Source organism: Coregonus lavaretus, assembly GCF_964263955.1.
Source record: "Coregonus lavaretus genome assembly, chromosome: 27".
NCBI lineage: Eukaryota > Metazoa > Chordata > Actinopteri > Salmoniformes > Salmonidae > Coregonus > Coregonus lavaretus.
Window position 1 is genome coordinate 4,981,250 of NC_140014.1, and position 13,133 is coordinate 4,994,382.

At 42.5% G+C, this 13,133-nt stretch overlaps 1 protein-coding gene across 1 annotated transcript in view; it reads left to right on the plus strand.

Annotated features, from left to right (window-relative positions):
• The first annotated feature begins 8,693 nt into the window (after positions 1-8,693).
• The window catches only part of nid2a (nidogen 2a (osteonidogen)), a 111,671-nt gene continuing 107,231 nt past the window's right edge, over positions 8,694-13,133 (plus strand). Inside the window, exons 1-2 of the mRNA XM_084144703.1 lie at positions 8,694-8,903; positions 10,797-11,099. Coding sequence (XP_084000829.1) covers positions 8,700-8,903; positions 10,797-11,099 — 507 coding nt within the window. The 5' untranslated portion in view covers positions 8,694-8,699. The remainder of the gene's footprint in view (positions 8,904-10,796; positions 11,100-13,133) is intronic.

The window sequence follows — 13,133 nt, forward strand, 5'->3', positions numbered from 1 at the left end:
TCTGAATACTTACCGAATGCACTGTATATGACAGTAAGGTACTTAATTGTTACCCAGAAAGGATTGATATTGATATAAAAACATCTGCATTTGGCCTTTAAGAATGCATCATAGGTAGTTGTTTATGAAGGTCTGGGTTGTTATTATTGTGGCTTTTGTTGTCCTCCATGTTTCCGAGCCATACAGCAGTATTGATTTAACATTGGTGTTGAAAAGACAGATTTTGGTTTGTGTTAGGGACACTAAGGCTACTCTTGGTTTTTGTTTTCTGGCCTTTACGTCCTCCTTGGTTCCGCCTTGTTTGGTGATATAATAAAAACAAATAAATTGATCATTTAGCAGACGCTCTTATCCAGAGCGACTTACAGGAGCAATTAGGGTTAAGTGCCTTGCTCAAGGGCACATCGACAGATTTTTCACCTAGTCGGCTCGGGGATTAGAAACAGCAACCTTTCGGTTACTGGCACAACACTCTTAACCACTAAGCTACCTGCCGGCAGTGATGACGCTGCCCAGGTAGATGAAGGAGCTGACGTCTTCCAGAGGTTCTTCTCTGTGGGTGATTGTTGGATTTGTTGTTGAGCCTTATTATCTTGGTATTGTTTCTGTGGATATGGAGTCCTAGATGGGATGATGTGGTGTCAAGGTCTGTTGATGTATTTTGCATTTGTTGGTGACTGTGTGACAGGAGTGCTAGATCGTTCCCAAAATTGAGTTCGTCCAATTGTGTCAATTAAGACCAATGTATGCCATTTTGCCTGTTCGCTTTTGTCTTCCTTATGATCCAGTCGATTGCTAACAGGAAAAGGAAAGGTGACAGAAGACATCCCTGTTTTACCCCAGTCAGCACTTTGAAGGGTGTGCTGAGCTTGCCGGCATGCACAACCCTGCATGTTGTGCCATCATAGGTGGTGCGGATCACTCTGGCAAGCTTCTCTGGTATACCATAGTGTTAAAAACTAATGACTAGAGCACGTTTTAGTTGCATAATGAGCTCATATATAATTGCATAATCTGCTTATTAGTAGTAATAACAATCAATTTATTAGTAGTAAAAACTTGTTATAGGTTGTTTATTACTGTTTTATATCATCATATCCCCTTAGTATGAATAAATGCCTTTTACATATTCTGGGAGATTGAAAGTAGTGTTCTAGGAATGTGTACTCTCCTAACTCAAGGCCTCTCCTAAGGAGATAACCTAACAATAGTGTCTGAGGAGCATCCATAGGGTCTCTCCATCTAGGCTGTCAAACGCGTTCTCATAGTCCACGAAGTTGACATAGAACGATGAGTTCCACTCAATAGATTGCGCGACTATGATGACTATGTGTGAACAGTCTTTACGGAAGCCTGCTTGGTGGTGTCTCTGCTGGGTTCTGTCCACTGCTGTTTTCAGTCTTTCTAGGATTACCATGTTAAAGACCTTTCCCGGCACAGATAAGAGTGTCATTCCCCTGTAATTATTGCTGTCCCGTAGATCTCCTTTCTTTGGAAGCTTGATCAGGTGGCCTGTCTTCCAGTCCTCTGGGATGTCTTCTTCCTGCCTGATACGTGATAGAATAGCCTATACTGTAGCTCTGTAGAGGTGTTCAGGTCCGCTTTGATTGCTTCCGCAGGGATCCTGTCTGGTCATGGGGCTTTGCCATTATTCAGCAGGCAAATTGCTCTCCTGATCACTTCCTTGCTTGGCGTCTTGCAGTTGATTTGTAGGTCCGTTTCTGCTGGTGGGATATGGTGTGTAGTGTGAGGTGTTGGCCTGTTTAGGAGTTCATCAAAGTGCTCTGTCCATTTTTCAGCTGTTCATCATGTGTTGTGAACCTGGGTTACAGTCAGGCCTGTTCACTACCATACCGCCTATGTATTTTTCTGCCATCACCTACCACATAACATTCCCTAAAGATAAAATCTGTTCAAATAGATGGCCTGATATCTGGATGTCATAAATAAATGCAGAATGAAACATAACATTATTTCCCACTTTAGTCTGTATACTTTGAGTTCTAATATTGTTGGGAAGCCTAGAATGGCTTTATAGGCCTGTGCCCCGTTTCCCAGAGCCTTTCTTAGCATTAAGATCATCGTTAGAACCTTCTTACGATGTATCTTTAGTAGGCAAGGTGTTTCCCAGAGCCTTCGTTAGTAACGTGGCTCTTAAAAACCTTTGCACGTCTACAGACCGAGAATGGTACAATTGCGGCCTGCAATTCCGGGCGTTCTTGCATGTGGTCATTCCTGCATCTGCAGGAACCCCTCTTCATACTTTTATTGGTCAATTTTTAACCTAGGACAGGCGGGAGGTGGGGGCGCTCCAGTACAGTAGGTACCATAAAGTTGGATGCCAAACGCCGATAAACCTCACAGAAGAAGAGGCGGGAGCGAAGGACAATGTGTGCTAGCTAGGTAGTCCTACGGTGGACTCCGGTACACAGCAGGCGGGAGGCGGGGGTGACACTGTGTGCTAGCTAGTATGCATACAGTGTCGCCTCCTGCCTGCTGTGTACTGGAGTAGCTAACAGGAGGCGGGGGCGACACCGGTAGACAATGTCCTTCGCCACCCGCCTGTCGGGCACTGTTTTCCCACAGTTCTGTTAATGACGGCGAGGGTAGGTGTTCAGCAGGCGGGAGTGAAGGACACTGTGTGCTAGCTAGCTAGTCCTAGGAGGACTCCGGTACACAGCAGGCGGGGACGACACTGTGTGCCAGCTAGCTAACTAGCAAGTTAGCTAGCACACAGTGTCGCTAACTAGCAAGCTAACAGTAGACAGTGTCCTTTGCCCCCGCCTGTTGGGCCCCGTTTTCCTGCAGTTCTATTAACAACTGTCTACCAGTGTTGCACCGCCTCCCACTAGATAGTAAGAAGGACTCCGGTACACAGCAGACGGGGGCGACACTCTCTGCTAGCTAGCTAGCAAGCAAGGAGGACTCCGGTACACAACTCTGATAATACTTTTATTTCCCTTTTTTTTTTTTTTTTTTTTTTTCACCTTTATTTAACCAGGTAAGCCAGTTGAGAACAGGTTCTCATTTACAACTGCGACCTGGCCAAGATAAAGCAAAGTAGTGCAATAAAAACAACACAGAGTTACATATGGGGTAAAAAAAAACATAAAGTCAGAAATACAACAGAAAATATATATACAGTGTGTGCAAATGTAGCAAGTTATGGAGGTAAGGCAATAAATAGGCTATAGTGCAGAATAATTACAATAGTATTAACACTGGAATGCTAGATGTGCAAGAGATGATGTGCAAATAGAGATACTGGGGTGCAAAAGAGCAAAATAAATAACAATATAGGGATGAGGTAGTTGGGTGGGCTAATTTCAGATGGGCTGTGTATAGGTGCAGTGATCGGTAAGGTGCTCTGACAACTGATGCTTAAAGTTATTGAGGGAGATAAGAGTCTCCAGCTTCAGAGATTTTTGCAATTCGTTCCAGTCATTGGCAGCAGAGAACTGGAAGGAATGGCGGCCAAAGGAGGTGTTGGCTTTGGGAATGACCAGTGAGATATACCTGCTGGAGCGCAGACTACGGGTGGGTGCTGCTATGGTGACCAATGAGCTAAGATAAGGCGGGGATTTGCCTAGCAGTGATTTATAGATGGCCTGGAGCCAGTGGGTTTGACGACGAACATGTAGTGAGGACCAGCCAACAAGAGCGTACAGGTCACAGTGGTGGGTAGTGTATGGGGCTTTGGAGACAAAACGGATGGCACTGTGATAGACTACATCCAATTTGCTGAGTAGAGTGTTGGAGGCTATTTTGTAAATGACATCGCCGAAGTCAAGGATCGGTAGGATAGTCAGTTTTACGAGGGCATGTTTGGCAGCATGAGTGAAGGAGGCTTTGTTGCGAAATAGGAAGCCGATTCTAGATTTAACTTTGGATTGGAGATTCTTTATGTGAGTCTGGAAGTTGAGTTTACAGTCTAACCAGACACCTAGATATTTGTAGTTGTCCACATACTCTAGGTCAGACCCGTCGAGAGTGGTGATTCTAGTCGGGTGGGCGGGTGCTAGCAGCGTTCGATTGAAAAGCATGCATTTAGTTTTACTAGTGTTTAAGAGCAGTTGAAGGCTACTGAAGGATTGTTGTATGGCATTGAAGCTTGTTTGGAGGTTTGTTAACACAGTGTCCAATGAAGGGCCAGATGTATACAAAATGGTGTCGTCTGCGTAGAGGTGGATCTGAGAGTCACCAGCAGCAAGAGCGACATCATTGATATACACGGAGAAAAGTGTCGGCCCAAGAATTGAACCCTGTGGCACCCCCATAGAGACTGCCATAGGTCCAGACAACAGGCCCTCCGATTTGACACACTGAATTCTATCTGAGAAGTAGTTGGTGAACCAGGCGAGGCAGTCATTTGAGAAAACAAGGCTATTTAGTCTGCCAATAAGAATGCGGTGGTTGACAGAGTCGAAAGCCTTGGCCAGGTCGATGAAGACGGCTGCACAGTACTGTCTATTATCAATCGTGGTTATAATATCGTTTAGGACCTTGAGCGTGGCTGAAGTGCACCCGTGACCAGCTCGGAAACCGGATTGCATAGCGGAGAAGGTACGGTGGTATTCGAAATGGTCGATGATCTGTTTGTTAACTTGGCTTTCGAATACTTTCGAAAGGCAGGGCAGGATGGATATAGGTCTGTAGCAGTTTGGATCTAGAGTGTCACCCCCTTTGAAGAGGGGGATGACCGCGGCAGCTTTCCAATCTCTGGGGATCTCAGACGTTATGAAAGAGAGGTTGAACAGACTAGTAATAGGGGTTGCGACAATTTCGGCGGCTAGTTTTAGAAAGAAAGGGTCCAGATTGTCTAGCCCAGCTGATTTGTAGGGGTCCAGATTTTGCAGCGCTTTCAAAACATCAGCTGTCTGAATTTGTGTGAAGGAGAAGCGGGGGGGGGCATGGGCAAGTTGCAGCAGAGGGTGCAGAGTTGGTGGCCGGGTTAGTGGTAGCCAGATGGAAAGCATGGCCAGCTGTAGCAAAATGCTTGTTGAAATTCTCGATTATTGTAGATTTATCGGTGGTGATAGTGTTTCCTAGCCTCAGTGCAGTGGGCAGCTGGGAGGAAGTGCTCTTATTCTCTATGGACTTTACAGTGTCCCAAAACTTTTTGGAGTTAGTGCTACAGGATGCAAATTTCTGTTTGAAAAAGTTAACCTTTGCTTTCCTGACTGCTTGTGTATATTGGTTCCTAACTTCCCTGAAAAGTTGCATATCGCGGGGGCTATTTGATGCTAATGCTGTATGCCACAGGATGTTTTTGTGCTGGTCAAGGGCAGTCAAGTCGAACCAGGGGCTATATCGGTTCTTAGTTCTGTATTTTTTGAATGGGGCATGTTTATTTAAGATTGAGAGGAAATTACTTTTAAGGAACAACCAGGCATCCTCTACTGACGGAATGAGATCTATATCCATCCAGGATACCTGGGCCAGGTCAATTAGGAAGGCCTCCTCGCTAAAGTGTTTTAGGGAGCGTTTGACAGTGATGAGGGGTGGTCGTTTGACCGCGGACCCGTTACGGACGCAGGCAATAAGGCAGTGATCGCTGAGATCCTGGTTGAAGACAGCTGAGGTGTATTTAGAGGGTATGTTAGTCAGGATGATATCTATGAGGGTACCCATGTTTAAGGATTTAGGGTTGTACCTGGTAGGTTCGTTGATAATTTACGTGAGGTTGAGGGCATCTAGCTTGGATTGTAGGATGGCTGGGGTATTAAGCATATCCCAATTTAGGTCACCAAGCAGTACAAACTCAGAGGATAAATGGGGGGCAATCAATTCACATATGGTGTCCAGGGCACAGCTGGGGGCTGTAGTCCCATAGTCAAAAGTGTCACACAAGCATGAAGATGTCGTGTTTGAGGGGGGGTGTTCATGCAGGAACCATATTGATGCTCGAGGGGGGGGCGTTCCTGCAGATGCAGGAATGCCCACATGCAGGAACGCCCCGAATTGGGGGCCACAATCACACACTATTGTCCAGACCACTCGTAGAGCAGCCAAAGCGCATCGTTAGATACTTTTTTGCCCTTCTGTGTCACTTTATTCACAGAACATCTCCACTAAACATAGAACCAAGATGTTTAGGCTATCTGTCTGACTGTGACTGCTGATAACTTCAGAACGAAGTTGACTACAAATACAAAGTTGCCAAAGTATTTGCAATTGTTACAAAGAAGTGAAGGATAAAATGATGCGTCAAAAGATGACTCCATTAAAAGATATATAAGCTACATGGGCCAATATAGGCTATTTCAGTGATATTGAAATACATTTTATGTTCAATCAATTGAGTTATTTTTTGCAACTAGGCTACTGTCTGTAATTTTTGTCTCAATGTGTTTCATGATGTGTGACGTGCACAATGATGTGCCCTATTTGCGATTTAGTGCATTATATTATTGGGTAAGCATAATAAGCCGCTTCAATAGCCTATTTGCAGCCCTAGGTGGTAATATCTCTCTACTAAGCTGATCCGTCATCAGTATTGTGGAATAATTCTAATGTCAATGTAAGACTTGCATGGAGAATGCTGATCCGAGACCAGCGCTGCTTTTCTTTCCATTTGTTCAGTATGCCAGTGTCAACATATGTGAAAACAGCACATTTCTACATTATGTCAAAAAATATATAAAGTTAAAAAGTTCTACCCATCTAGTTCTACATCATCAAAAGTTAAAACATTTAAAAAACAGTGATTTTCAAACACTGAGATTTGTGGTGACGTAGGGAGCAATAAAATACCCTACCTTGGCCTGGAAACTCGTTGCAGGTTTTGAAAATCACTGTTTTTTTTACTTTTAATCCTACCCTGTGATGTCACACAGTACGGTTACATGCACACAATAATATGATTACTGTGGATTGATATAATAGTTAGTTAAAACATTTACATCAGAGACAGCCACAGGCATAAGCAACATAAGTGGTCGCTTAGGGCCCCAGGAACTCAGTCAGGGTCTCAACTTACTATTGAGAGTAAGAATAGTAGAATACGCAAGGTGCAAGTTCGAAATTTGGTTGTGCATTAGCAATTTTTCTCTTGTTATGTCAGTCACTGACAGTCACTCAATTAGCCATGTCAGCTAACAATTTTTGGATTGGTAAATCAGTCTAGCCAGCTATCTAAACTTGTAGTAATCATGTCTGAATACCGACCGGTCACGCAGGGCTCGTGCCCAGTGGCCCTGACCTCCAGGGGGCCCCAATTGATTTTGTTAGTCACTAGTACTCAGATATCATTAACATGACATAAGTCATGGCAAAATGTGCAGAATTGCAGAAAATGTGCTTTAAAACTGGAAAATAATCTCTCCACCCCATGGCAAAACGTGTAGAACTGCAGAACACTCGCTTTAACTCACCAACCATATCTAGTTTAGGGCCCCCAAAAGGCTGGTTTTCATGCTTTGCAAGAATAACTATTTCCCTAATAACCTGATGGGACTTAAATACATTCAGAAAATCACCAATCAAATTAAACATCTATGTTATTTTTGAGAAGCCTATTTGATTCTGAGTTTGGACATATAAAGTTTTATGTGAAAGCTATTTCTAAGATGCATACTTTCAGTTTTTCGAACTTACTTCACTGGCATGCATGAGAGAGAGGCTTGCACTATGTGCAGATCAAATACACAGCTGGAACACAGATTAAGCTGTTTACATGTCCTAATAATTTGAAAGATTGGTCAGAAAACCAGGTGCTTTAATCAGTCTATGCTTACTTCGATTTTTAACATACCCCTATTAAGATAAGCAGAGTAACACGACTATTGCCATACTCGGCCTACTGCCTTAATCAGTTTAATATCGAATTATTAGTGTGCATTTAAACATAATCACAGAGAAGCATTTTTTTAGGACCTTTCTATTTATCTTTTTAACCACAGATCATAGAAACGTGCTGTTTTCACATATGTAGACACTGGTTTGGTGCTGGAGATGATGAATATGAGGTTGAAAAGTGGCGGAATTGTCCTTTAAATTGGCTAGTAAATAAAGATGCATCTGGTTTGATCATCGTAACCCACTGGGCACAGACGTCAATTCAACATCTATTCCACGTTGGTTCAACGTAATTTCATTGAAATGATGTGGAAACAACGTTGATTCAACCAGTGTGTGCCCATTTGGAATTACATCGCAACTGCAAAACGAGGCCCTGGTCTCTTTCTCTCTCGTGCTCTCTCTCTCTCGCGCTATATCTCTCATCAATAGGCTACCCCTGAACAAAACAGAAAGAGACATATGAACCCACGAGAACTGATTAAAAAAAAGCTTATAATTATAAGCCGAGTTAAATAATTATATGAATTACATTGTTATAACTAAAGTTCAACAATGAAAATCCTGACAAAATGATGTATGTAATGTTCCCATTCATTGTTGTGGATAATAGTTACGAAAAGGTCGTGTGGATTAAAAATTATATTTTTCTTTCTCAATTGAAACCAGATGGTGTCCAGTATCTTGCCAGTCAAGACAAACGGAACCAATCAACAGTCCCTAAACTTTTAAATCCCTCCCGCTTAACTTCGGGTGAGTTTGGGTCAGAGGTAGAAGTTGATGTGGGTTGAAATTCCTATAGAACGCGCTGTCCCCCCGTCCGCTTCTTCTTATCTAGCTGCAAGAGCCGCCGACTGAATCAACCGCTGCTAGATCAATGCACAGCTTTTAAAACATTTATAATGGCGATGGGAAAATTAACGATATTTCTACTTCAGTTGTCGTGGACTGTCCATCTTGTAACAGGCATTCAGAGGAAAGATATATTTCCTTATGGGACACTGAGCGGCGATTTCACTCTACAGGAGGGGGACGACGAGACGTCCAAAGTACTCGCATTGAAGAGACCTCTCTATTTCTATGAGGCGCAGTTCAATGAGCTATACGTGAGTATGAACTATGACTTATATTTGCCTTGTGCGCTAAGTATTCGGGGTATATTTGTGGTTCTTGGTCATTGCACATATATGAGAATGATAACTAATATGTCAAGAGACATTTTCTAGTACGGTCACTGAAGAAATAACACGTTTAGTAATCTTTTAAAAACTTGTCAAACTGTGTTCTGTCGAGGTACATTGCACGTGAACATGGAGTTTAACTAGGCAAATTCAGGGTAATGAAATTATGAAATGAATAACATATCTCATTCCTCGTAGCATAGCCTACTGTTTCTTGTCAATGGATCGATTTTGGACATGATGGAATTAAATAGGAAAATATGCCGATGCATAGGGAAAATTGAATAAGATTATTATTCATTCAATTAAGTATTTTGGTTCTATGTTCCAATCATGAAACACTTGCTTTCTTTGCATCTGTTACATGAGTTCATTAAAGGAAAGATTCACGTATTTGAATGTTATATCGTATTTGTGCATCTCTGAGCGATGTTCTATCGATTCCCATGGTAATTTTATGTTTATGAGTATCTAGGCTATTCGTTTAAGCAGGCAGAAATACAGCCGGTATGACACGTTTTGCATAATGCGTCATACTGGCTGTATTTCTGCCTGCTTGAACGGCGAATAGCTCAGATACACATACAAACTGAAATGATCCCAGGAATCGATTAAACATTGCTCAGAGATGCACAAATACGATATAACATTAAAAATGGGTGAATCTTTCCTTTAAGTCACTCTTAGGAATCTGTGACCATTGAGTCGCTACCCCGCAGGTTGTCAGAGTTGAACTCCCTTGGGCAAATCACCCATGTACTCATATCAATAGATCACTTGTTAGAATCCATTGGGGTTCCAGCGAAAGAGTTTTAAAACGGACATTTTAAATTAAAAGTAGTACAACAAAGTTAATATTTTGTGCTGATTGTCAGAAGAAACACGTTTTCAACTAAATAAATTCCCTGAGGAAATGTATTTTACACATTGGAATTTTCTCAGGGCATCAGAGCATGGAAATACCAAGGCACAATTCGCCAGACAACTCGACGCAAATATACACAACCAGTCAAAAGTTTGGACACACCTACTCATTCAAGGGTTTTTCTTTATTTTTTACTATTTTTTACATTGTAGAATAATAGTGAAGACATCAAAACTATGAAATAACACATATGGAATCATGTAGTAAACAAAAAAGTGTTAAACAAATCAAAATATATTTTATATTTGAGATTCTTCAAATAGCCACCCTTTGCCTTGATGACACCCACCAGTTGAGAATCGCTGAGTTAAAGTGCATGTTTTTGACTCACAAGGTAAAAAGTGCATGTTTTTGACACCAAGGTAAAAAAAAGTCCTTTATAGGATCTGGTACACTTCTTGAGAGGTCTTCCCTTTGGCCTTTGGAGCAAAACATTTTCAATTACAAATTGCCCCTTATCCCTAACTCCAACCCCATAAGGCATCCTCTAGCTCTGAAAGGATTGGATAAGCTATCTGTAATTACTTCAGCTCAACTTATGATAGGTTGGGTGACATTTTTTTGTTTCAGATCTACAGGAGTGCCTAAGGGCCAGGGCTCACTTGATAAAAACAGATGTCAATCTCAATTTGACCTCCCTGGTTAAATTGTGGCCCCGTGTATCTCAGTTGGTAGAGCATGGCGTTTGCGACGCCAGGGTTGTGGGTTCGATTCCCATGGGGGGCCAGTATGAAAAATGTATGCGCTCACTAACTTTAAGTCGCTCTGGATAAGAGCATCTGCTAAATGACTAAAATGTAAAAACAAAAATGGTTAAATAAGGGGTCGATTTGCAATTCAGCACTAAATCCTATTTCCCTCACTGCATTCTTTCCCCATTCCTTCTTCTCCAGGTGGCAACCAATGGTATCATCTCAGCCCAGGACCTGCCTATGGAGAAGCAGTACGTGGACGACGGCTTCCCCACCGACTTCCCTGTCATCGCCCCCTTCCTGGCAGACATCGACACCAGCAAGGGGAAGGGCGCCATCTACTACCGGGTCACAGAGTCGCCCACCCTTCTCAACCGGGTGGCGCAGGAGGTGCACCGGGGCTTCCCCGACGGCCGCTTCACACCCACGCACGCCGTCATCGCCACCTGGGAGAACGTGGCCGCCTACGAGGAGGTTACGCGCGCCACTGGGCCATCCGATAGGGTGAGTCTGGCTGTCTGTTTGTCTATCATTTTCTTGGTCTGTCTTTCTATCGGTCCGTTTGTCTGTCTGTCTGTCTCTCTGTAGTTGTGTCTGCAGCCTGTAGGGAGTTACTAAGTATATATGACTCCCCCCTCCCTCCCCCTAGGGATTTGGGTTCCCCTCCCTCCCTCATCCCTAAACTGCCTCTTGACCTTTGGTCACTGGCCAGAGGTCATCAATCCGGGTCATCAGCCGTCCACTTCAACTCGTCCCCCCTCCATCCCGCCACCCTCTGTCCCCCTCCTACCCCCAAGGGCGACTGGGCATGTCTCTCCCACCCGCACAGTCTATTAGGGATCAAGTCATCATATTATGTGTTACCCATAGAAATATAACTACTAGAATGGATATTCCCATTCAAGTCAATGTTCAAGTAATTATATTTCTATGGTCATCTTCATGTATTACTCACAGAAAACATGTTATGTGAAAGTCTCTCAAACCCTCCATTAGGCATGTAACTTATCATTAAGAGTGCATATTTCTGGCTAGCTACTAAAGAGGTATTGCAGAGATTATGAGGACAAAAACGTAGAAAGCAGCTTGGTTCAATCAGATAACATCTCCTCTACTCTGACTGTGCCAAGATCCTAGAATCAGATCAGATGTGTCGGAGTCTTATTCTCTAGAGAGCCTCTGTGGAGTGTTACCTTTCACTATAAAAACACTTGATATAAGTCTATGGGGAGAAACCAGAGAAACCATACCCTTGCCCCATGCTCAATGGAGAGGCTTGTGCTTTCTAATATGGGAGCAGTGTGAGACTGCCGCTGCTAGTGCTATCAGTCATCATCATAATGCTTGAGCTTTACTTCTTAAGGTAATGGATTAAACGTAATGGATTCAATCACACAGACTGGCTATTGTGCCTTGTACATCACACTGATAGCTCTTAGGGTTGCTTGTTCTAGAATCTATAAGGTCCTGGATAGACTTATTCACAGAATACAAACCTAGATTTCACCTATCCCATTTATAATTGACCCTTTGCTAATTCCCGCCCTGGGATTTTGGGCAACCAATCGCAGCGCTCCAATGGATAGCAACTGTCGTCGAGTCCAACACCTCAGAAAAGCTCACAAGCTCACGTTTAAATTGCATGAAAGACAATGACAAAACGGAGACTTCTTTAAAAAATACATTGTTTAACCTCTTAAGGATCAGACCCTTTTTTCAATTTTTGCCTAAGATGACATACCCAAATCTAACTGCCTGTAGCTCAGGACCTGAAGCAAGGGCATGCATATTCTTGATACCATTTGAAAGGAAACACCTTGAGGTCTGTGGAAATGTGAAATTAATGTAGGAGAACATAACACATTAGATCTGGTAAAAGATAATACAAACAAAAAAACATGCATTTTCTATTATTTGTTTGGTTCCATCATCTTAGAAATTCAAGAGAAAGGCCCCAATATAATATTGCAGTTTAGGCGCAATTTAGATTTTGGCCCTAGATGGAAGCAGTGTGTGTGCAAAGTTTCAGATTGATCCAGTGAAGCATTGCAATACTGAAATGTGCCGAATTGGTCAATTGATACATTTTCAAGTACATAACTATAGAGAACATACAAAAATGATATGGTAATACAAAATGCAAGTTTACACACTCCCAGGAATGTCATACATGATGGATCATTAGCTCACTTTCACACATCTAGATGGGTGTGGAGCCAGAGACAGCAGGGGTTCAAACTGTAGAACCCAGTTCCTAAATTTGAATATAAAAATGGATTTTATCAAACTATGCTACATTTTATCTCTGGGACCCTTAGGATGAAATCAGAGCAAGATTACTGAATGTAAGTACATTATTTACCTTCAAAGGTGAATGTATCAACCCAGTTGACGTGATACGTTTTTTGTTGTTGCGCACTCTCCTCAAACAATAGTATGGTATTTTTTCCCACTGTAATAGCTACTGTAAATTGGACAGTACAGTTAGATTAACAATAATTTAAGATTTCTGCCCATATAAGACATGTCTATGTCCTG